The sequence below is a fragment of the Magallana gigas genome, chromosome 5 (genome assembly GCF_963853765.1).
Source record: "Magallana gigas chromosome 5, xbMagGiga1.1, whole genome shotgun sequence".
NCBI classification, from domain to species: Eukaryota; Metazoa; Mollusca; class Bivalvia; order Ostreida; family Ostreidae; genus Magallana; species Magallana gigas.
This window is the reverse complement of record NC_088857.1, coordinates 57,026,322-57,048,998: the sequence shown is the minus strand read 5'-3', so window position 1 is coordinate 57,048,998 and position 22,677 is coordinate 57,026,322. Positions and strand designations below refer to the sequence as shown.

At 34.5% G+C, this 22,677-nt stretch overlaps 1 protein-coding gene across 11 annotated transcripts in view; it reads left to right on the top strand.

Annotated features, from left to right (window-relative positions):
• The first annotated feature begins 1,800 nt into the window (after positions 1 to 1,800).
• LOC105332503 (uncharacterized) overlaps positions 1,801 to 22,677 on the top strand; it is a 32,639-nt gene continuing 11,762 nt past the window's right edge. For 3 of the 11 annotated variants that reach the window (XR_010713817.1, XR_010713816.1, XR_010713814.1), the window contains exons 1-5: positions 1,801 to 1,915; positions 9,805 to 13,407; positions 13,606 to 13,756; positions 13,983 to 14,687; positions 20,762 to 21,113. Coding sequence is in view for 5 of the 11 variants with exons in the window: in XM_066083797.1 (XP_065939869.1) it covers positions 14,599 to 14,687; positions 20,762 to 21,113 (441 nt within the window). In the remaining 6 variants the exon portion in view is untranslated. Of the gene's footprint in view, positions 1,916 to 9,804; positions 13,408 to 13,605; positions 13,757 to 13,937; positions 14,688 to 20,761; positions 21,114 to 22,677 lie in introns of those variants that run through there. The other 8 variants (XR_010713819.1, XR_010713815.1, XR_010713818.1 and 5 more) reach the window with 8 other exon arrangements.

The window sequence follows — 22,677 nt, the reverse complement described above, 5'->3', positions numbered from 1 at the left end:
ATATGGCCATTTAAGTGAACCCACCATTTCCACTTTCCTCTATTCAACACAGATTCATAAGACTCTCCTAAGTAAAACATCTTTACCTAATCTTTTAGAGGTCAATTGTTGTTCAGCCTTCTTTAATAAGAAACCTTATTCAATACTACATACATCTACATGATTTTATCCTGATAAAAGCATCACATCACTTAGAAATACCCTGATATGTATACCCTCCCCCTTATGATTTTCATAAAAAGCATTAGTTAATTGAAATCTTTTACCTAATACATACATGCATGTACATGTATTATGAAACTTGTGGCAATTTCCTAGTGTCATTTCTCACACATATTTGAAAACAACCATCACTGATACTAAAAGATTGATTTTTTTGTAAATGAATGATTTGTAGCATTTTTATTAACAAAACACAAAAATAATTAGCGGCACCCAGCCTGCATGTGATTTCTTGTTTCCATGAAAAAAGTAAGCTATTAATCATATTTAGTGAATGTATCTTATCTATTCTGGTTTTTAGTCGTTAAAACAGGAAGACTTTACGCCATATACAAGTGAAATTGATACACACCCTGGTAGCTAAAGACAGATGAGAATTCTATGAAAAATGTTCCAAATTTTACATGCGTTTCAACTTTTTGAATGCATATATACAATAAAAGAGTAAAAATATCTTGTGTCTTGTTCATTTTAAAGTAATTATCATAGCAGATGTTATTTCACTCGGGTCAAATGTACATTTATATATGTATATTTACATATATCCTACAGTAGACAATTGGAAAGAGGGGGTGGCTTTTTCAACTATGTAAAGTCATCTAAAATGATCACTTTTGGACAGAAAAGAGCAAAAACTTGAGTTTTTTGACATATTGAATGCCTTAATTGATAACTCACTCATTTGTCTACATGTCAATTTCAACTACATTGTTCCATGTACATTATAATAGTCATGTCACATATTGAGCATATTTTGCAATTATTTATGAAGATCATGAACGATATTTATATATATATACCTACATCAAACTATCTTGTGGGGCCACAGTCAAACCAACTGAGAATCAATAATATGCCAAGATGCTTAAAATTTGCCGGATGCCTCATATGGACACAACTGTGATCGGCCGAAGCCGATCACAAAAACTATTTTTCTAATTGGGACTAAACGGAAACCGCGACCAGCTGATCGGAGTTTCCGGAAGTAACAATAAAGTCGGGTCGGATACTTTGGATATTGAATGTGCGCAAAGTACAGAATTGAATTCGCATGTATTTTTATTTTTATATATATATAAAAACTGGATGCTTTTGATGATTTTTTCCCTTGTGGATGTAGTTCGATATGCGCGATACGATAGAGGATTAGCAGGCACCTTTGGATCCGCGTATTTTCCAGCCGATTCCGTGAAAAAGCAGCGATTCTTTTATAAACACTCTCTTTATATTTTGAATTTCTCAGGACAGATAAAAGACAAGAAATGGAATTGATTTTTGACCAGCCAATTTTTTTTTAAGGTTACGCTGTAATTACTTCCTCTAAGCAGACATAAATAACTGTGCTTTGTAAAACTCATATATCATCAAGCCCAGCCCAAATGCTGATAGCAGACAAACGCGAGATTGCATGGGGTATCTTACGGGGAATCTAAGCATATGTTTTTGTTTCTTTTACCTTTCTGAACCAATTTTTTTTTATAAGTATACATGTAGTATATATAGTATATGTATCGAGATCTACTATACATATGTTTTTAAAAAGGTATTTTCTATTTTTGTCCCCAACCCCCGAAGACCTCCCGTTGATGTTTTAACATGTGCACAATTATTGAGCGTCAACACATCCGTTTTTTCCAACGTTAACGACTTTCTTGATTCTTGGATTGTTAGGGTGCATTTCAGAAGACAAAGGGTAACTCTCTCTCTCTCTCTCTCTCTCTCTCTCTCTCTCTCTCTCTCTCTCTCTCTCTCTCTCTCTCTCTCTCTCTCATACATACTCGTACACACACACCTCTTGTTGCAAGAAGTACAGCAAAGTTCCATTTAATTTATACTTATTTTATGAAAAACTAGCTTGCATTGTGTATGGAAACAGCTATCTTGTGATTTTTTTAATCTTTTACGCAACGACTCAGATATATAACATGACTACGTTGAGTCAATGCCAACCTATATCCAGAGAATTGTACATGATGTCATTTAAACTGCAAAAAATGAAAATCAATCCAAAACGAATTGAGTCAGTATAATGTATCCTTTTTTTTTTTTTTTTTTTTACTTAGATTATCATATCATGAGTTGATTTTGTAATAAATTGTTTAGAACTACTGTGTATAGCACGTAAATATCAGACTTAAATTAGTCGATCATCATACTTTTTTAATTTTACATCTATCCGGTTTTGAGAGAGAGATAGAGAGAGAGAGAAAGAGAGATAATTTACACTTCTAGCAATTGATAAACACATTAGCCCTATGTTGGCCATATGTGGATAAAAAAGAAAATCTTTATTTATAGATTACTATATTACTATTTTTTTTTCCTATAAGAGGATTGGAAAAAATGAATCGTGTTCAGTAGTAATTAAAATTATTTGATATAAGAAAAAATGCTATGTCTTCTTAGAAATTATTTTAATCAGTTATTTTTAAAGCGCAATTATTTATATGCACAATAAGGTTATAGCGGATTTATAAGCATATAAAAACATGAGATGCTGTATTTGAAGGCTTGCATGTAGTACATGTATTCCGTCTTTTCACAACACAAACCATTCTCTAGCACAGTATATACTTGCTTATACAAAACAAAATTGCACAGTTTCTATATGTAGAAAGCACAGACGTACATGATATTACATGTACCTTCCGCAATTCCTGACGCTTCAAATGTAGAATGTTTGTCTAAATTATCTTTCTTGATCGATGAGCGGTCGCGCAGCGGGTGTCATTGCGTCAAAAATATGGCGGAACATCAGTTTCTGTTTTTCGAGCATGATATACTGTATCATGTTTAAATACACAAATGTACAATGAATTGAATATATTAATTCAGTTTATTGCTGCTAAAAGCCCCCCCCCCCCCCAACCAAAAAAAAAAAAACAACAACAACAACAGTGTTTAAATTTGTTATTTGAATTTCGCAATTTATAGCAATGTTCAAATATTCTTAATTATACGGATTTTTTTTCTTAATTAGAAAAATAAATTTTACATTTTTATGGAAAACTTTAATTAATCTTAATTGCAGTGGTTTTTTTTTTAAATTACAATCACCTATGCACCAAATTATTTGGCTTGGTGGTCCGATTTCATTGATATTAACAGCAAGTGACGAATGGAGATCATAAGTTGGAAGTCTTTCTGGAATCAATCGATCTATTACATGTGAACATGTAGTAATTAACCCATTGCGCTACGCTGTTAGGTAACATTATTATATATTTACTAGACTTTGACCCGTGCGTGCACGGGTTGACATTGCATATAATATCGATACCGTATTGTTGACATTTATATAAACCAAGCTTCAATCCTAAAATAATGCTATTAGTTTCACTACTTAAAATGCCTCCCATGTACCCGTAATGTAGCAGAAAATTGCAGAATCGATCACTCCGAAACGATTTTGATGAATTGAAAATACAATCAAATTATTCATAATAAACCATTTTGAGGCTGTAAATACCTTTCATCTAAAAATTTAATTCATACTATTGAAGAATTTAACACTTTTTCACCAACGTGTTTTACTCTTCAAAACACACCATGTTGACATTCGGAGCTCTCGGAATTTTTCGTAGTAAATGCACTGTGTTAGAGTTATCTCCCGTATTTTCTTTGATGAGCAGTATATAGAGGTATATATAAATATTTCCAATGAAAATTTACACAAAATTGTGTATTATTGTTTCTGAGTTTATCGTGATATTGTGAAAACGTAAACTAAAGAGCCTCCTGTGATTTAGCGTGAATGTAATGCGCATGCGTAAAATTGTAAAATCCAAAAAAATCCAGATGACTTCCGGAATTTTCTGTAGAATTTTCGTTGATTATTAATTAGCGAAGCTTGATTGAGAAAAAATAAAATCAAATTGGTAATCTTCAAGTACCAATGATGTTTAAAATATATAAAACAAAAGACAGTACTCTACCGATTTATCGGTATTAAAGCCCAAAAATTCGAGTCTATTATTATCCCCTCGCGCAACTTGTTGCGAAGGGGATATAGCATCGCTACCGTGCGTGTGTGTGTTCGTATGTGTGTATGTGTGTGTGTGCACTCAATTTCAATTTTCTAGTAAATTAAAAAAAAACTTCCAATAAAATTTCCTCAACCTTTGCACAAATATGCCTGATTGTAAAAGATTAAAACAAATGCAATGTCATATTAATTGGTCAAATTTTTGTGCAAAAACTTAGATAAAATTACACCATTGTAAAGGAGGGGGGCATACATTATGACAAAATTCGTTCAAAACTAAAAATATTTATCATAGATTGCACACTTCCGTAAAATATCAAATAAAAAATGCATGTGCCTTTCCAAACCATTAAATACTATTACAAATTATTATTTCATTAAATCAATGTCATAATCAACTTTGTATACGAGTTACCAATCGAAATGTCTGAGTACGAGACACTAAGAGTTATCAATCACCCAGAGCGAAAGTAGCGTGACAGAACAACTTTACGGTGAGTTAAATTTGTGTTTGAATGTTTGTTATTATCCCCTCGCGCAACTTGTTGCGAGGGGGATATAGCATCGCTGCTGTGTGTCCATTGTCAGCTCTTTAATTTCCAAGAAAACCCTCTAATGAATATTCATCAAACTTTGTACACTTCTTTGGCATGATAAAAGGACAAACCGGGTTTGATTTCCAAATTAATTGATTCAACATTTTTTAAATTATCGTAAAAAAGCGAAGTTTAAACATGAATTTTATGTACGACTTGACAATATACATTTCCGGTAATTTAGTAAATCGCTACCGTATGCAGTTCAAATCAACAACTTGAGATTTTAATCTAGTAAAGGTTAAAAAAAAACTCCAAAAGTTTTGTAGTATTGGAGGATTAGAAGATTGCCCATAGGTAAAAGTTGAAGCGGGCAAGAAATTTAAGTCATCCGATTGACATCGTAACAACCAGTCGACAAACGGGCAAATTTTCCCGTATTACTTACAAAAGAACTGGGAGTGACAGATATCGCACATTTATCACGCGAAGATTGTTTCAGATTAATAATAGCTGCATATCTACTACTATGAGATGACATACCACAATTGCACAAGCAACTAGAATTGTCTATCAGTGCAGATTACAGATCGCTAGATCTTCAGCTTATTTCATAATATATACGGATCATTTATGGAAATGAATGTCACTTAATGAATCTAAATTATTTAACTTTAAAGCATATACTAGGAATAGGAAAACTGCAACCACGTACATGTAACCCCCCACCCCCAATTTATACACTACAAAGCATGGGGATTAGGATTAAATAGATATAATGAACTCAAATTGGTTTTTAGAAATTCTTGTGTTATATTTAATTTGATCTGATAAATTTTGATCTAAAAATTTACATGTATTTTCCTTAAAAATGTATTTTCCCCCTACAACAAGACATGTCGCGAGGGGATGCTCCGCTTTGCGGTGCCCTTGTTTAAATATAGTAGTATAGATACTTTATTGTTTATTTCAATCTGGAGTACGTCACATGCAATATGTAGGTGTCCCATACCACCTTAAATCTGTAATTTGTGCTTTACACGGTTAATTACCTGATAAAATAGTACAAGGGTTTTTAGCTCAAGTGAGCTATTCTGATCACATTTTGTCTGTCGTCCGTCTGTCCGTCTGTCTGTCGTGTGGAAGCATCCTCAGGTAGTGTAGATTCAAAGTTGTGAAAATCATGACCCCCGGGGGTAGGATGGGGCCACAATGGGGGTTTGACTTTTTACATAGGAATATATTGAGTAAATCTTTCAAAATCTTCTTCTCAAAAACCGTTAGGCCAGGAAAGCTGAAACTGATGTGGAATCATCCTCAGGTAGTATAGATTCAAAGTTGTGAAAATCATGACCCCCGGGTGTAGGGTGGGGCTACAATGGGGGGTCGACTTTTTACATAGGAATATATTGAGTAAATCTTTAAAAATCTTCGTCTAAAAAACCGTTAGGCCAAGAAAGCTGAAACTTATGTGGAAGCATACTCAGGTAGTGTAGATTTAAAGTTGTGAAAATCCTGACCCCTGGGGGTAGGGTGGGGCCAAAATGGGGGGTCAACTTTTTACATAGGAATATTAGGAGTAAATCTTTAAAAAATCTTCTTCTCAAGAACCATTTGGCCAGAAAAGCTGAAACTTATGTGAAAGAATCCTCAGGAAGTGTAGATTCAAAGTTGTGAAAAACCTTGACTCCCTAGGGTAGGATGGGGGTTTGACTTTTTACATAGGAATATATTGAGGAAATCTTTAAAAATCTTCTTCTCAGAAACCGTTAGGCCAGGAAAGCTTAAACTTATGTGGAAGCATCTTCAGGTAGTGTAGATTCAAAGTTGTGAAAATCATGACCGCTGGGGGTAGGGTGGGGCCATAATGGGGGGGGGGGGTCGAATTTTTACATAGGAATATATAGAGTAAATCTTTAAAAATCTTCTTCTCAAAAACCATTTGGCCAGGAAAGCTGAAACTTATGTGGAAGCATCCTCAGGTAGTGTAGATTCAAAGTTGTGAAAATCATGACCCTCGGAGGGTAGGGTGGGGCTACAATGGAGGGTCGATTTTTTACAGAGGAATATATAGAGTAAATCTTTAAAAAACTTCTTATAAGAAACCATTTGGCCGGGAAAGCTGAAACTTGTGTGGAAGCATCCCGAGGTAGTGAAGATTCAAAGTTGTAAAAATCATGACCCCCGGTGGTAGGGTGGGGCCACAATGTGGGGGGGGGGTCAACTTTTTACATAGGAATATATAGAGTAAATCTTTAAAAATCTTCTTCTCAGAAACTAATTAGCCAGGAAAGCTGAATCTTGTGTGGAAGCATTCTCAGGTAGTGTATATTTAAAGTTGTGAAAATCATTACCCCCAGGGGTAAAGTCGGGCCACAATTGGGGATCGAATTTCTACATAGGAATGTATAGAGTAAATCTTTAAAAATCATCTTTTTAGAAACTAATAAGCCAGGAAAGCTGAAACTTGTTTGGAAGCATCCTCAGGTAGTGTAGATTCAAAGTTGTAAATATCATGATTCCTGGGCATAAAGCTGGGCCACAATGGGGGTGGAATTTTTACATCGGAATATTAAGAGTAAATCTTTAAAAATCTTCTTCTCAGAAACTAATCAGCCAGGTGATTATTTTGTATTGTTTAGATTTTGGCTTCTGGATGATTCCTGGACGATTTGGGTCTCACAAGGGGTTCAGAGTTTGATGTAGGTTTATTTCCCATTTATAAACAATTGTTTAGGTTCTTTTTGAGAGCTGCAATGCTCAACATGTGATATTACTATAAAATCATCCTGTTAGAAAAGGGACTAATGATTATAAACATAAGAATATCCAGTGGAAAAAATTATTTTTAATTTTTTTTATACAGGATCTACATGTATTATACAACATTGTATTATGACTCCATTAAGCTGATTTTATCATACCTATTGTTCCCCAGGTGAGCGATGTGGCCCATGGGCCTCTTGTTAAGGAATTAAGTTGTGAAAATACATGCATGTTGCAAGAAAACGGAATGATCTTTGTCCGAAGCTACATGTATACACAGCACAGGCTGCATTTAATAGCAGATAACTTGTTTTACCCAGCTCTTTGGTCAGTTGGTTGGATGGGTTTCACGTGGTGTACATATATACATCGGTTTTCGATATGCAGAATAGGATTAAAACATGAATAAACAATTCTTTTGTGGTGATCAGCTAAAGGAATTTATATTGGTGTTCTAACTGGATTATCATTATGATGTTGAACATTATAGGTAAGTCTGTAACACATGTATAATACATGTAGTAGCGCAATATCATGAGACACCGGCATACAATACATGTATAGCAATTAAGTTTAAAAATGTGATCTTCATATGAATTTCATATATCTATACAGTTTGTTGATTGATTTAGTAAGCAGTTGATAAAGTTAAATATATATATTCATTAATTGCGCCTGCACATGTTTTATTTTCTTACTCCACCAGATCAGTAAACTGCAAATATACATATACATGTAATATTATTCTAGGAATGGCAATCAATTGCAGAATTGCCAATCGGTTATTTGTGACTCATTTTGACTGATTAATCGGTTAATCGTTTTAAAAGTATAGACATTTCTAAACCATATTCATCCTTGCTCCTTGTGTCATTGTGCATCAAATGGTATCCCCCCCCCTTTTTGAGACACCCAGTGACTTTCCAGAACTGGAACTAATCAAGTATTTTATCTTGTTCATATGTAGAGTTTGACCCATGTAGGTAATTCCTAGCCCATTGAAGACCCTGCTTTGTTTAAGAGACTTATTATAAATGTCTGATTACGTATAACATTTTGTTTACCTATATGATTAAAAAGCAATTTCCAAAATCTTTATGTTCATCTAGAGAAAAATATCTATCAAGAAATTATTTTGCTATTATAAAACTGTAATAATAGTCAATTATTTTTCAAATGTCTTCAAACCAATGAAATCCCTTATGTTTTAATTTGTATCTAGGACCATGCACATGACCATGTCAAGACAAATCTTGTGCTATTAGTAAGTCATGGGCTCTAGTGAAAAGTAATCAATCAAACTACTGAATAACATCAACAACATATACTACATGAGTTTTGAATTGAGAAAAATGTCCCATCTGTGAAGGCGTATCCGCCTGGTCCTTAATCTTCATATGTAGGAACAATAAAATCTATTACTTCACATAAAGATTTCTTATGACAAGAGGGTGTGTCATGATTTTTTTTTTATAAAGGAGAAACATGATTTTGACCCAAGGTCATTTGTGCAAGTTCAAGGCCACTGGAAGATTTGTGTTCGCTGTATACCTTTTTTTATTGAGAATATTAATTGGATTAAGTTCATACTTCACTTAAAAATTGCATATGACCCAAGGATGAAAAAATGACAATAACAATCCGTCAACCATTTCAAAAATCCATAAAACGAAATAAAAATTCAAAGCAGAGCAACACGGACCTCCAAAAAGATGAAGTCATAAAGATGTGTCATAATTTTGACCCAAGTTCATTTAGGCAATTTTAATGTCATTGTTTAACAAAATGTATAATTCCTGTCTACGTCATTTCTGGTTTTGTATTTAAGGGGTGCATGCTTAAAATGTTTATTGTTGCTTACAAACTGTGCAACTAATGATCTTCTCAGTTTATAGTGCAATCGCACAAGGTATCTAATTTCAAATCAAAGCTTTTGGGCTAATTTGGAAAATGATTTAAAAAAAATGACATTTTAAAGGTCGAACCTTGGGGAGAGGGAAGGGTATTAGTCTTCATAGGACTGTTCAAGTTATATTTAAACCTTTATTCTTTCGTGGGCATTTTGATGGTAATATATCATGAAGCTATTTGAATAAGAGTTGTGGCCTTTGTTGCTTACTCAGGTTAGCAATGTGGTTTAGTGTCTTGAATTTTATATAATTTTACAAATTGCAATTTTCATCCATATGGTCTCTTTCTAGTGATATTATACATATTTTAATATTGCCAGAGCACTAATAAATGTAATAGCTCTCTCTCTCTCTCTCTCTCTCTCTCTCTATTTTGTTTACTTAGATTTACAATGTCAAATGCTGCAAGAACCCACGAGACGCAATCATCTGGAAGGCGCTGCAACACTTTTGAAGCTCTCAGATGGCCTGGAGAAAATATTTTTTCTAGCGTTTTTCGCATAAGTCAAAGCCAGATTCTAGTTGAGCCACGAAGTTTATATTTGGGGATTATGCAGCTTAACAATAAAGAACTAAAGAGTGCTGCAGTCCTGCAATATGAAGTTGCTAGACACCTCGGGTGTAAGCAATGGGTCAATGAATTTAGGAAAAACTGTCAGTGTGACCTGTCTGATGATTGGATTGATAAAAATCTGCCTTCATTAGACGGCAGAAGGCTGCAGACATCTAAAAGGTCGGCATCAGTGTATGTTGCAGAATCATCGCGCGACATACGTCTGAGGACCGAACCGAACATAAATATTGTTCGAGAAAATGCAGCAGAGGACAGGAAAGAAGAAACACCAATTGAATGCCCAGATCCCATCTCATATGCCCCAAAGACACAGGGAACGCACACCCTGTGCAAGAAAAAGAGATCTGATCCCTCTACCAGCTCATTAAGGACAGTTAGTTTCAAAAAAATAATTCCTGAAGAGACGCCAAAACATCTATTTAGCACAGAAAAAAAAGTAACAACAGGCAAAACCCTACGAAAAGTTGAATCTAGTAAAAGGTCATTATCAGTTACCGTTGACGTAGATGAACCCTCACTGAAATTAAAGTCCTCCCAACAATCAGAGTATTGTTTGCTCTCAAATTGTTTTTCATTGGATTCTAAAGTGAGACGTCACTGTACAAAAAGGCACATGCCTTCAATGTTTCAAACAGTGTCATCAGACTCAAGCAATGTTTTTCATTGTGTCCAAGCACTAAAATGGTTGATTAAAGCCGCATTAGGAGAAGAAGCTACTCTTTCTGATGCTATGGAAACAGTCAACCAGGCCAGTAAAATACCTTCGACCATTGTCCTCAATCCATTGCATGCAGATTATTTTTGCCAGGCATGTCCATTCTTAGAGGTAGACGAGCCAAAACAGTTTACTCTGCACCCGGTAAACTCTCCAGCTGTATTGTTGTTTTGGCGATGCATTATGGTGCTGTTGGACAAATGTACAGAATTCCAACAAAAGGAGTTTGTCCGTTTTAAATCAAATCCTCTTATTCACTCTACCTTTCCTCCTAAAAATCCATCACTAGTTTTACATGGCTCTGACTTAGAATTGCCATCAAATCTGGCAGAGTGTAATTTGCCAGATGATTCTAGTGGAACGGAAGTAGCTGAACACAGCGAGTTACCAGCTGTGTTTGATAGCCACTTCCATTTGGACCGTGCCTGTAAGAAGATATGGGGTGTTGAAGAGGGGCACACTGTAGAGGACCTTTTGAAACATAGTGAATCGGACAGTGTACCATACAAACCAGCTGTTCCTGTTAACGTCATTGGAGGCATCATTGTCTACAGCGAGCCCAACACCTATCCAGACGTGTCCTTTACTTTAAATGGACCTTGGAAAGTTGCTGTTGGGGTACACCCAAAACAGCATAGTACGTTTACTGAGGAAAAAATAATGCTTCTTGAGCAATTACTGTGCCATCCAAAAGTTGTTGCACTAGGAGAATGTGGCTTAGATAGGAGTGTCCCACCATCTGAGTGGACGCAACAGGAAGATGTCTTTATAAAACTTCTGAAACTTGCCAAGCCTTGCATTCCAATTGTGTTACATCTCAGAGGGCCAGCTGGGGATAAATATGGATCTGATGTAATTGCAAGGTGTATGATGCTAATGGAAGTGCACTGTAGAAATGCGCAGCGGATACATCTTCATTGCTTCCAAGGAAAGACAGATGTTGTAAAGGCATGGCTAAAGAAGTTTCCAAATACTTGTTTTGGACTAACTGCATCAGTTCGCACATTTGATAGTCATCAGATTGCAGGTTTAAAGGCCATTCCGAGAACAAATATTGTGTTGGAAACTGATGCTCCTTACTTTCCCTTTGGTACAGCAAAAGTTAGTACACCCGCATATATAGGAGAGACTGCTAAACTTGTTGCACAACATTTGAATGTGAAACCCGAAGAACTGATGGAGATCACTCTACAGAATGCCAAATTTTTGTATGGTATATGAAGTTTTCAAGCCAGAAAAATGTCAAAAACTATGAATTATTTAAATGGGAGGTTTCATGTAAAAGAATTCATCTTGGAGTCAGATTTCATTTTGGAGTCAGATTTCATCTTGGAGTCAGATTTCATCTTGGAGTTAGATTTCATTTTGGAGTCAGATTTCATCTTGGAGTCTGAATTCATCTTGGAATAAGATTTCATTTTGGAGTCTGAATTCCCATTGGAGTCTTTTACTAGAGTCTTCGTACTTTAGAATTTTTTTTACATTGGAGCTGAATTATTTATATGGGAGTTTTTATGTAGAAGAATTCATCTTGGAGACAGATTTCATCTTGGAGTCAGATTTCACATTGGAGTCTTTTACTAGAGTCTAATTCAGAAGTTTTTTTACAATGGAGCTGTTACAATAGTGCATTTAATCATTTATTTTATCAACAAGGTGGAGAGATTTATAAAAAAAAATTGACAGGTCAGACTGGATTGCAGCCATTTATTTATTTTTATGAAAATAAACAAAAAACTTGACAATTGTGTAAACATTCCACATTTGTCGACTTCCTTTGGAAGAAGGATTCCTATTGAAATATTTCATTAGTGACATTTTACATTAAACATTTCATTCAGATTAAGTCATGATTTCATCTTGAGGTTCGATTTTGCATGAAATTTTTTTTCATCACATTTCATAACGGAGCATCTTGGAACAATTCTTGTTGAGCAAACCAAAGACTAAGTGCAGCCATATAATGAAAACAAACTGTAAACATGATAAAGGCAGGTTCATGTACTGTTATAATTTTTTCAACAAATTTCTTGTGTCGTCTCTGACTGAGAAATCCCATTGATTATTCACGAGTGACCTTTTTACATTGGAGAGTTCGTGTAGAAGAATTCATGTTGGAGTCAGATTTCATGTTGGATTCAGATTGTTCACAAGAGTTTTCATCTTTCATTAGATTTCGATCGGCAGTGGCGTTTTGAAACAAAATCTGAAGTACATGTACTTGGAAGAGCAAAACGAATAAAAAAAGTCAAACATGGATCATTTTCTGTTTTTCAATTGCAATCTTCACTTGGAACAATTAAAGATTCATTCGAACATCTGTAAGTGACATTTCATGTAGAAGAATTCATCTTGGAGTCAGATTTTACATTGGAGTCTTTTATTAGAGTCTTAATACTTCATAAGTTTTTACACTGGAGTTATTTAACTGTGGTGCATTTAAACATTCATCTAATCAAAATTGTGGAAAGACTTGCCGAAAATCAAACTGCCAGAGTGGAGCAGAACCGTTTCTTAAAAAAAGATAGAAAACAGGGTATTTCTGTTAACATTTTACATTGGAAGAAAGAATCACATCAAGATATTCATTAGTGATATTTTATGTAGGAGATGTTGTGTTAAAGAATTCATATTGGAGTCAGATTTCATCTTCATGAGTCAGATTTCACATTGAAATCTTTAAAGGGATAGTCTCTAAGGTATATATACTTGTGAAATTTAAACCTCTTATTTATTATGTGTATACATTGTCCATATATTGTAAATAAAAATCACTTTTAGCCTACTTGTTAAGGAATTAAATAAATAAACTGCTGGAATATATTAATTTTTGTCTTTCACACAAGAATGCAGCTTTTATCTTAGCCTTGTTCAAGTGAACTCTTTCTTCCTTTCAGAAGCTTGAGCCGTCCTTTACCTTGATCTATAAGCCATCTTCACAAAGTTCCCTCCCTAGCCCAGATGAACTCATCCCTTATAGTATGATGCAGTGGAAGAATAGCCCCAAAGACCCAAGGGTGAACTTGTGGTCATTTATGCCCTCTTCACGTAAGTGGCCATGTTTTGAGCAATTTTTTTTGTCACAATGTTTTGAGGTAACATTTTCAGTGAACGAATAAACAGTCTGTGTTGTCAGTGGGAAGGGTGTCTCACGCACCACTGAATACACCGTTTGGGTTGGACTTGCTTTGAATTTGATGTTTTTGTAAGGTAATATTTTAAATTTTAGCAGCATTTCTACCCGAGGATTTGGTGTCTATACCTCCTCATACAGATTGTACTGCCCTGATATGAATCACACTTGGCACAAGGGAGTCTATACAGCTTGCACGGCCCCTCCTCTCTTCAGACGCCAGGTCCCATTCTAGTGGTCAGTTGCAATGCCATCTGGTGGAGAAAAATGACTTGGTTCCACATCACCACTGTTTTCCCTAATTTGAGAAGCCTGTTGGAGTTTAAGTTTGCCAGCCTTGTAAAGTTGCAATGGTTTATTAGCAAGAAACAGATGTATTGTTTTATGCCCCATTAAATATGAAGAAATTTATAAAATGATATTATTTTAAATATAAGAATTCTTAAGATTCTGAATTTTGTCATAAATGCATAACTGGAATGCCTTTAAGCTTCATGTATCACTATATACTTATATGTAATTAAATGTAGTTTTGAATTGCATTTAACCAACTCATTTTTTGGTGTAAAATTATTGGATAATTAGCCATATAGCAGATATGTTATAAGGTTTATATTGAGAATACTTCACAAGAAACTCCCTGGTAATAATTGTCTTTTGATAATTTGACTTTTCTGTCCTCATTCACTTTTGTTTAAGGGTTTAGGAGGTCCCTCATCTCTCTCCTTCCTTGGTTTGAGGAGACGTGGCACGGGGGATGGAGGACCATTTCAACACTCTTTACAGCCGATGGAGAGTCCTGGACAATGCAGTGCATTTCTGTAGAGACTCACTTATACAGCCCAGGTACAGTTTCCCCTTTTTAGATCACCCGTGCCAGAGGCTCCAGTGATCTTTTCTGATCAAAGATTATCTGTTTTCTGTTAATTCATGTACATAGAAAATAATAAGAAGTCTGAACTTGCCTTCTCGTTTATTTACTCTTTAGTTATTAGTAACGAAACTGAGTTTAAATTTTGAACAATGCATTTTAAGCAAAATCTATATAGATTATACATTTGGGTGACCAATACATCAAACAATATACCGGGTATACAATCTTATGGATTAAAGAAAAAAGTTAATGTTCATCTTGTCCGGCTTAGTTGGAATATATACGTAATTTTTTTTTAAATGTTATGAGACATAATTTTTTTCTATACTTTATACATGTAACGTACAAAACTAGTTACATTCATGATTTTGTAAAAAAAAATTTCATCAATATCTTAATGTCTATCATCAGAACTCAGCTGATCTTTCTTCAATCGGTAAATATCTCACACCAATATTAGACCTATGAATTCAGAATGGATGCATGGTTGTTATATTTAAAATTTTGAATTTACTGTATGATAGTACATGTAAATAGAAGTAGTACTTATCTCAATTTTAGGAAGATAAAAACTCATAGTTTATATCGTAGTTTTAAAATCTGATTTACAAATCCTTAGTTGTAGCTCTTCGAAAAAAATCAAATTAAATCGCTTTCGAAATTAAGTTTATATTTTCCAAGACACGCATGAAAATTTGCGCATAATAGACGAGAGTGTATTGAAACGACACATATCCATGAAATTATAATTTCCTACAACATTTGTTAATTTTGCTGTTACATGTAAAAGCGGTAACTTTGCATATATTAGAAATTTAAGATCACATAATTCTGAAATAATAGCTAATATTAACAATTTAAAATTATCATATAATTAATAAACATTGCTTTATCAATTGTCAGTAACACATATAATTAACGCCGAGTGAATACTTTTCTTCATTTGCACTAAGTGACTGATCTGGACATTTTACTTATTTTATTTCTAACCAGTCCTTTCATTGACTTGTCTCTGTAAATTTATCAGTCGATGTCTTTATTATTTTGTTGCTTTATTTTAACGATAAATTTTAAAGCAAATCAGGATAGGTCAACACCAAAGTATAACGTGATTCATTCACTTCCGGTCTCCATTTTCTAGTTTTATCTATCTGAAAAGCAGTTATTAAAACTGAATTCGGAGTATGATTTTCAATAAAAGGAACGGACGTATGGTAGTTCATGTAGATGATGCACGAGTTTACACAAAAAGTAGTAAGGGGCGTACAGATTTATTTTTACCTATTAATTTTACATGATTCGCTGCCAGAAAATCGTGTCAGATAAGCCGGTCTAAAAAATCAAATGGCGACCGTGACCAGGTGCCTGTTCGGTAATTCAGCAGTTAGAGAGTTTTCGGAGTTTTCATAAACTTTGTAAAACGGATACAGATTTTTGTTTTCCCTTGGATCACAAAATTAAATAAATCTAACAACTTATATTATCTACCTTGATATAGTTGTTTTGATTTTCCCGCTTAGTTTTAGCTTTTTAAAAAAATTTCCATGGGGTCTTATTTTTAACTTTAACCTGCTCCAAAAACCATAACCTCCTCCAGCATCTGAAATTCATGGCCCAGTTTAAGCATCCAAGTCTCTCAAGTCCATTAATAGGTCCAGATGCATCATCCATGCAAGTTTGGTAAAGATAGGACAAGTAATAACTTAGATACAGGACATGCAACAAAAACCTTAACCAGGTCCGGACGCCGACGCCGAGGATATAGCATAAGCTCCCCCCGACTTCGTCTCGATGAGCTAAAAAACCATATGTGTTTACTATTTATGTTTACATAATATGTCAATGTTTATTCTACTGGCACCGGCTACATAAACTTAACATTTACATGTACATGTTTTATAAATTATTCATTGTTAAGAATGTATTTGCAGTGCGAACCATCTCAGCGTGAAACAGAGTAGGTGCGAACCATCTCAGCGCAAAACATGTTTAGGTGCGAAACATATCCCTTACCCAGACTTATGCAAGCAAATCTATTATTTAAAACAAAATTGCAAAAAACAATTTTTTTTAACAATAGTAAAGTAATAATTAGCTAGCCAAAATTACTGATAAGCAGTACATGTAAAATGATTTTGGGATAATTGTCAGATTGTGATGCAGCTCCAATGGTTGGTAATTAAAAAGATGGAACATGTGTAAGCTGAAACATGAGCAGTGAGTGGAGATGAGGTGTATCATTTTCATTTTAATGCCCTATGGGAGAGTGTCTGTCTGGGAGGTTGTTTTTAATAAAACATGTATACTACATGTAGCTAGCAATCTTGGTTTAGTTTATCCATGAACACATATACTTATAAACCTATCTTGAAAGTTAACAAATGTGGGAAAATTATTTTGTATTAGAATCTTGTTTTTTAAGAACAGGTTATACACTCTATTATGATCTTATAAATGTTTTTCGCTAAAATTATAGGTTGAAAATTTTCAGGCAGACAGGTGGTTGTCATTACAATATATTTCTTTTACTCCAGAATGAAACTTAATTGAATGCTTCTATATGAGATTCCTCGACAGGTCTGTGTATTGGCCCTGGTACTCAGGTGACCATAACGGCCTATTGGCCTCTTGTTGTGCAATATTCATTGCACTTAAATGTCAAGAAATTTTGATTTTGATACTTAAGAAATAATTAACCTAGGACTGTTGTTGTTGTTGCTTGGACCTGTTATACGAAATCTTTTACTTACTCTCCGCATTTTAAAAACAAATTTCATTACATTCCAGTGTGGTAATATGTTTTACGGTGCGACCGTTGGGGCGAGCGCAGCATATGATCAAACAATGAATTATGATAAATCAATGAAAATAAAATTAACAACGTAAATAAATTTGATTGCAAAATAAAATAAAACATACCTATTTTTTCAGTAAATTTACATGAAAGAAAATTCTAATCGATTTTGAGAATTATCTTTTTTTTTCTTTTTGCTTGTTAAGATTTTTTTGACGAGGCTGCCATCCACCCACCCAACCCCCTTTTCACTTCCATTTATTACATGCTCCCAATCCAAAGGGGGGGGGGGCAATTCCATTTTCTTTTTATAATATGATAAGCTAATTTTTTTTAAGCGTAAGTTAAAAAAAAAAAGAATAAAAATTAAATTTTTCAAAAGTGGAGGGGGCAACTCCATGTGAATAAAATAAATGTCAGTATTCATCCAAATGAGTGCAAGTTACAACTGTTTCCTATATCTGAAGAAATGTCCTCATTCTTTAGCTTTGCAAGATTTTGAGAGGAATTTCAGCAGATTTACAATAACTTCAGTTAGAGTTATTTCTCCTTATTGTGAGGTCAAAGTTTACGTTGGTTACATTCGGATCACGCTCGCCCTTTTCCGTAACCGATAAAATATCTTATTTGCGGTGACGGAAATGGCCGAGTAGTTACGATTGCGTTGGTTAGTGTCGTATATTTACATTCTACTGTGTTTTTCCATTAAATTCTGTGATCTTCAAATGCCTCTAAATGCAACAAGTAGTCAAAGGTTAAAATGATGAGTTTTATTATGACGTCACAAACGTTGAACGCTGTAAACTGCAACGTCACAAGCGAAAATCAAAGTTCACGCTTGTGGCTGTTACTGTGGCTCTTCCATTAATATTAACTTACCCTTAGGATAAGATAGGAATTTTAAAGTATGAATCACATTTGCAGACAAGGCAAGAAGTTAAACAATGTAAATATAAGCATTGAATCATGATTTTTTGAAGTATACACTCTCATAACTGCAGCGGTGTGTGCATACAAATTTTCATAACGCGCTAACGCGCGTTACTCAATTTGTATGCACACACCGCTGCAGTTATGAGAGTGTATACTTCAAAAAATTATGATTCAATGCTATACTGACTCTTTAAATTAAAACTCCCCTGAGAAATAAAAGTACGCGAAGTATACTGTTTAATTTACTTAAAAAGCATGATGTTCTTAAAATTACACAGCTTATCTGTACTTTGATTCTCGCGAGAACGTGAGGTTGGAAACTATGAATATGGTCAAAATTAACTGACGCCGAAAAAATCTATCGGATCAATGTGTAAACCTTTGTGACGTCACTCGATTAATTTTGATTGAGAGTGTACTGAGGTGAACTTTAGAGGTAACATTGACTGTACGTCGTATACATTGTTATTGTTTTTATTGTCTTGCTGATTCTCGTGAGAGTGTGAAGTGATGAAAATTACCTTGATTACAGGGAACTACTGGGACGATTAAAACCATGCATTACTGGTCCGATTTACTGACGCCAAAAAAATCCGTTGAATGAATGTGCAACTATAGTCCGAATTAATTCACGGTAACTGCGCAATCGCAACTTCTCGGGCCTTTCCGAGTCTGCCGGAAAGGCCCGAGATGTTGCGATTGGGTAACTGCGGTGAAACTAATTATTGCGCATGCGTACGAATAAATCGTACACCCTACGTCTACGTCTAAGAGTAGCTTAGTAAATACCATTTCACGTATTCGTAACTTCAATCTTACGCCATTCGTAACTTCTACGTCTACGTCTACGAACTTTAGTAAATATAGGTACAGAACTGCTCTTTTGCAGGGCAAAATGACAGTTTGGTGAAATATGATGACGACGTCATTTAATTATCTACTTACTGAAATTTTGGCAAAGTATATCATTTTGCCCTGCAAGAGAGCAGTACCGCAGTTATCATGAAGGGGTCTATTTTCTATTCACACACGCCTTAAATTGCCGGTAGAGCTCGCTTCGCGCCGGCGAGCTGCGCTCGCTATAACTCTAATGTAAAAGTGAATAACAAACCAGTTTTTATTAAATCCTGGTATGAAAAGGGAGTAAAGGCTGTGCAAGATTTTTTGATGATGATTGTAATCTTTTAGACTTTGGAGTTCTTAAAAACACATGTACACAATCTATCTGACAGTTGTGTGATGCAATACAATAGCATTGTTGCGGCTATTTCAAAATATTTGAAATCATTGTTAATAGATAGGTCTTCTTTCAAAAGACTTCCTAATCCATATGTACCGTCATTTTTTGAACCTCTCGTATCTTTTGAAAAATGTTCAAAAATCTTTTATAATTTTTTTAATAAAAATGAGGCTATTCCAACCTCAATCAGCAAGTGGGAGGCAGAGCTTATCAGTGCAAGATGTTTTTAAGATTTGTTATAAAACCACTAGTGATTCTTCTGCCCAGTGGTTACAATTTCGAGTTTTGCACAGAATTGTTCCTGTTGGAAAATACCTTAAGGAAATTAACATTAAAACTTCTGATTCAGATTGTTGTGGTTTTTGTATGGAAAATATTGAAACAATAATACATGTTTTCATTTATTGTGATAAAGTACAAACACTCTGGAGTGATTTAAGTCTTCATATATACAGAAAGACCATTGAAAGAGTTGGTTTTAATGTTTCGAATGTTATTCTTGGTGAGCTATTATTGTCAAACAATAACAGAGTTATAAACTTCATAATTCTATATGTTAAACAATATATTATTATATATTTAATGCAAAATAAAATGCCAAATTTTCTTGGATTACTCGGTTATTTAAGAATTAAATATCATACAGAAAAATATGCTGCTATCCAAAATCAAAAGCTGCGCAATTTTGAAAAATTGTGGCTTACGTGGAAAAATATTTAAGATTAGTTTATGATATTATGATTATAACTATTCTTATTATTATTATTTTTTTTTTTGGGGGGGGGGGGTTTGGAAGCAAAGTAACCATTTACCACTAATATTGAAAAATGTATGTAAATATACTTGTGTGTGAGTGAGTATGCATGTGTATAAAATTTATAAAAACTGAATTTATTAATGTCAACATTAGTATGTATGGAACAAAAACAATAAATTATAAACAAAAAAACAAAAAAACCTAGAGCTGTTTTTGCTCAGGAGATGTATGTGGCCCTTGGGCCTCTTGTTTTAATAAATGCAAATATTAAGATACAGTTATCTGTATATAACTAATTTAAATTTTTTCTGACTGCATCTAGTCAACAACCTCAACTGCAGATCACGGATCCAAACAACCAAGAAACCCAATTGCCAGGTCAACAAAATGGAATGCTCCAGCACAACAATCACTATCAGCCCATGCAACAGATGACCTATCCATACAATTACTGGCAGTCAACCCCGCAACACAACCAGATGCATTATGGGCAGCAGAATTACCAGCAACAGAGCCTACCTTCCAATAAGGGATATCAGAGCCACCATGTTTCTAGGTGGCAGAACTTACCAAACCAAACAGTTTACCCTCTTCGTCCAAACTACATGAATTCAAAATATTATGCTTCTTCTGAACCCAAAGAGCAGAATTCCACACCTACCTCCTTTGCCAAGGTAATTAATAATGTAGTTCAAATGTAATCAAAAAAGAGAATGATGGCAAAGAACCTGGGGGAATAAGCCGAGGCATATGCCTACGAGTGGCCACAACCCTATCACTAATATGTTTCAAATGACAATCACGGATTTAGTATAATATGTGTAATAACTTCAAATATTTTCATTCCTATGCTTACATATCTCCAGAGAGTTTATTATGTGGGTGTATATAGAATAAAGAATTCCTATCTTTTGTCTATAAGTCCATAATTTGTTCCCCCTCAACAAAGTAACATGTTTATTTTTAGAAATAATACTAAAAAACTGATTTAGCATTAACTAAAAATCTATAAAATGATTATGTGCATGTGTTTTATTCATAATAGCGCAATTTTTATTTTCTTTACATCAAATGAGTTTTTCGAATTTAAACAAAGTAAACAAAGATATAAAAAATATTTACAACACGGAATCGAACACCTACTTCAACATACTTATATTCAAAGAACTCCTCGCTAACCGCTACACCACGGAATCACATGTTTGAATCCATTTAAATAACAAACTCAATTTAGTATTGCGCAAACATAATTCGGTCTTGGCCATTTGATGATCATCTTGAAAACTGAATGAAGAAAACTTGCTTTTTACCATAGAGTGGGTCTTGGTACCATTTTTTTGAAAATTGAAAAAGATAGACAATTACATGTTTTATCAATATGCGTTCTTAAAAAAATGGTATGATGACCCACTCTATAAAAAACTATAGTCTGAACATTCGATTTCATAAGCATTTTGTTGCTCAATTAGCATATACATATTTTGATGTCTTCATATCAATTAAATTTGAAGCCAGTTTATGAAGGTTTTGGCAATACTGACTGCAAATGATTACATATTTTTAATAAATGTAACAAAACTGATATTTGTATGAAAAAATTTTGTTGGGCTTTTCAAATGGACTTAAGTGGTTTTATGCCTTGGCTTATTCCCCCACGTTCTTTGATGTTGAATGAGTTTTTAGCTCACCTGAGGTGAAAGCTCAAGTGAGCTTTTCTGATCAAAATTTGCCCGTTGTCTGTCGTCTTTGGCGTTGTCGGCGTCGGCGTTGGCGTTGTAAACTTTTCACATTTTCATCTTCTTCTCCAGAACCACTGGGCAGATTTCATCCAAACTTGGCACAAAGCATAACTGGGCGAAGGGGATTCAAGTTTGTTCAAATGAAGGGTCACGCCCTCTTTAAAGGGGAGATAATTTAGAATTATTAAAAAATTGTAGGTATTTTTCAAAAATCTTCTTCTCAAAAACTATTAGGCCGGAAAAGCTGTAACTTGTATGGAAGCATCCTCAGGTAGTGTAGATTCAAGTTTGTTCAAATCATGGTCCCCGGGGGTAGGGTGGGGCCACAATGGGGGGATGAATTTTTACATAGGAATATATAGAGAAAATCTTTTAAAATCTTCTTCTCTAAAACTATTAGGCCAGGAAAGCTAAAATTGGGAGTGGAAGCATTCTCAGATAGTGAAGATTCAAGTTTGTTTCAATCATGCTCCCCGGGGTAGGATGGGGGCCCCAATGG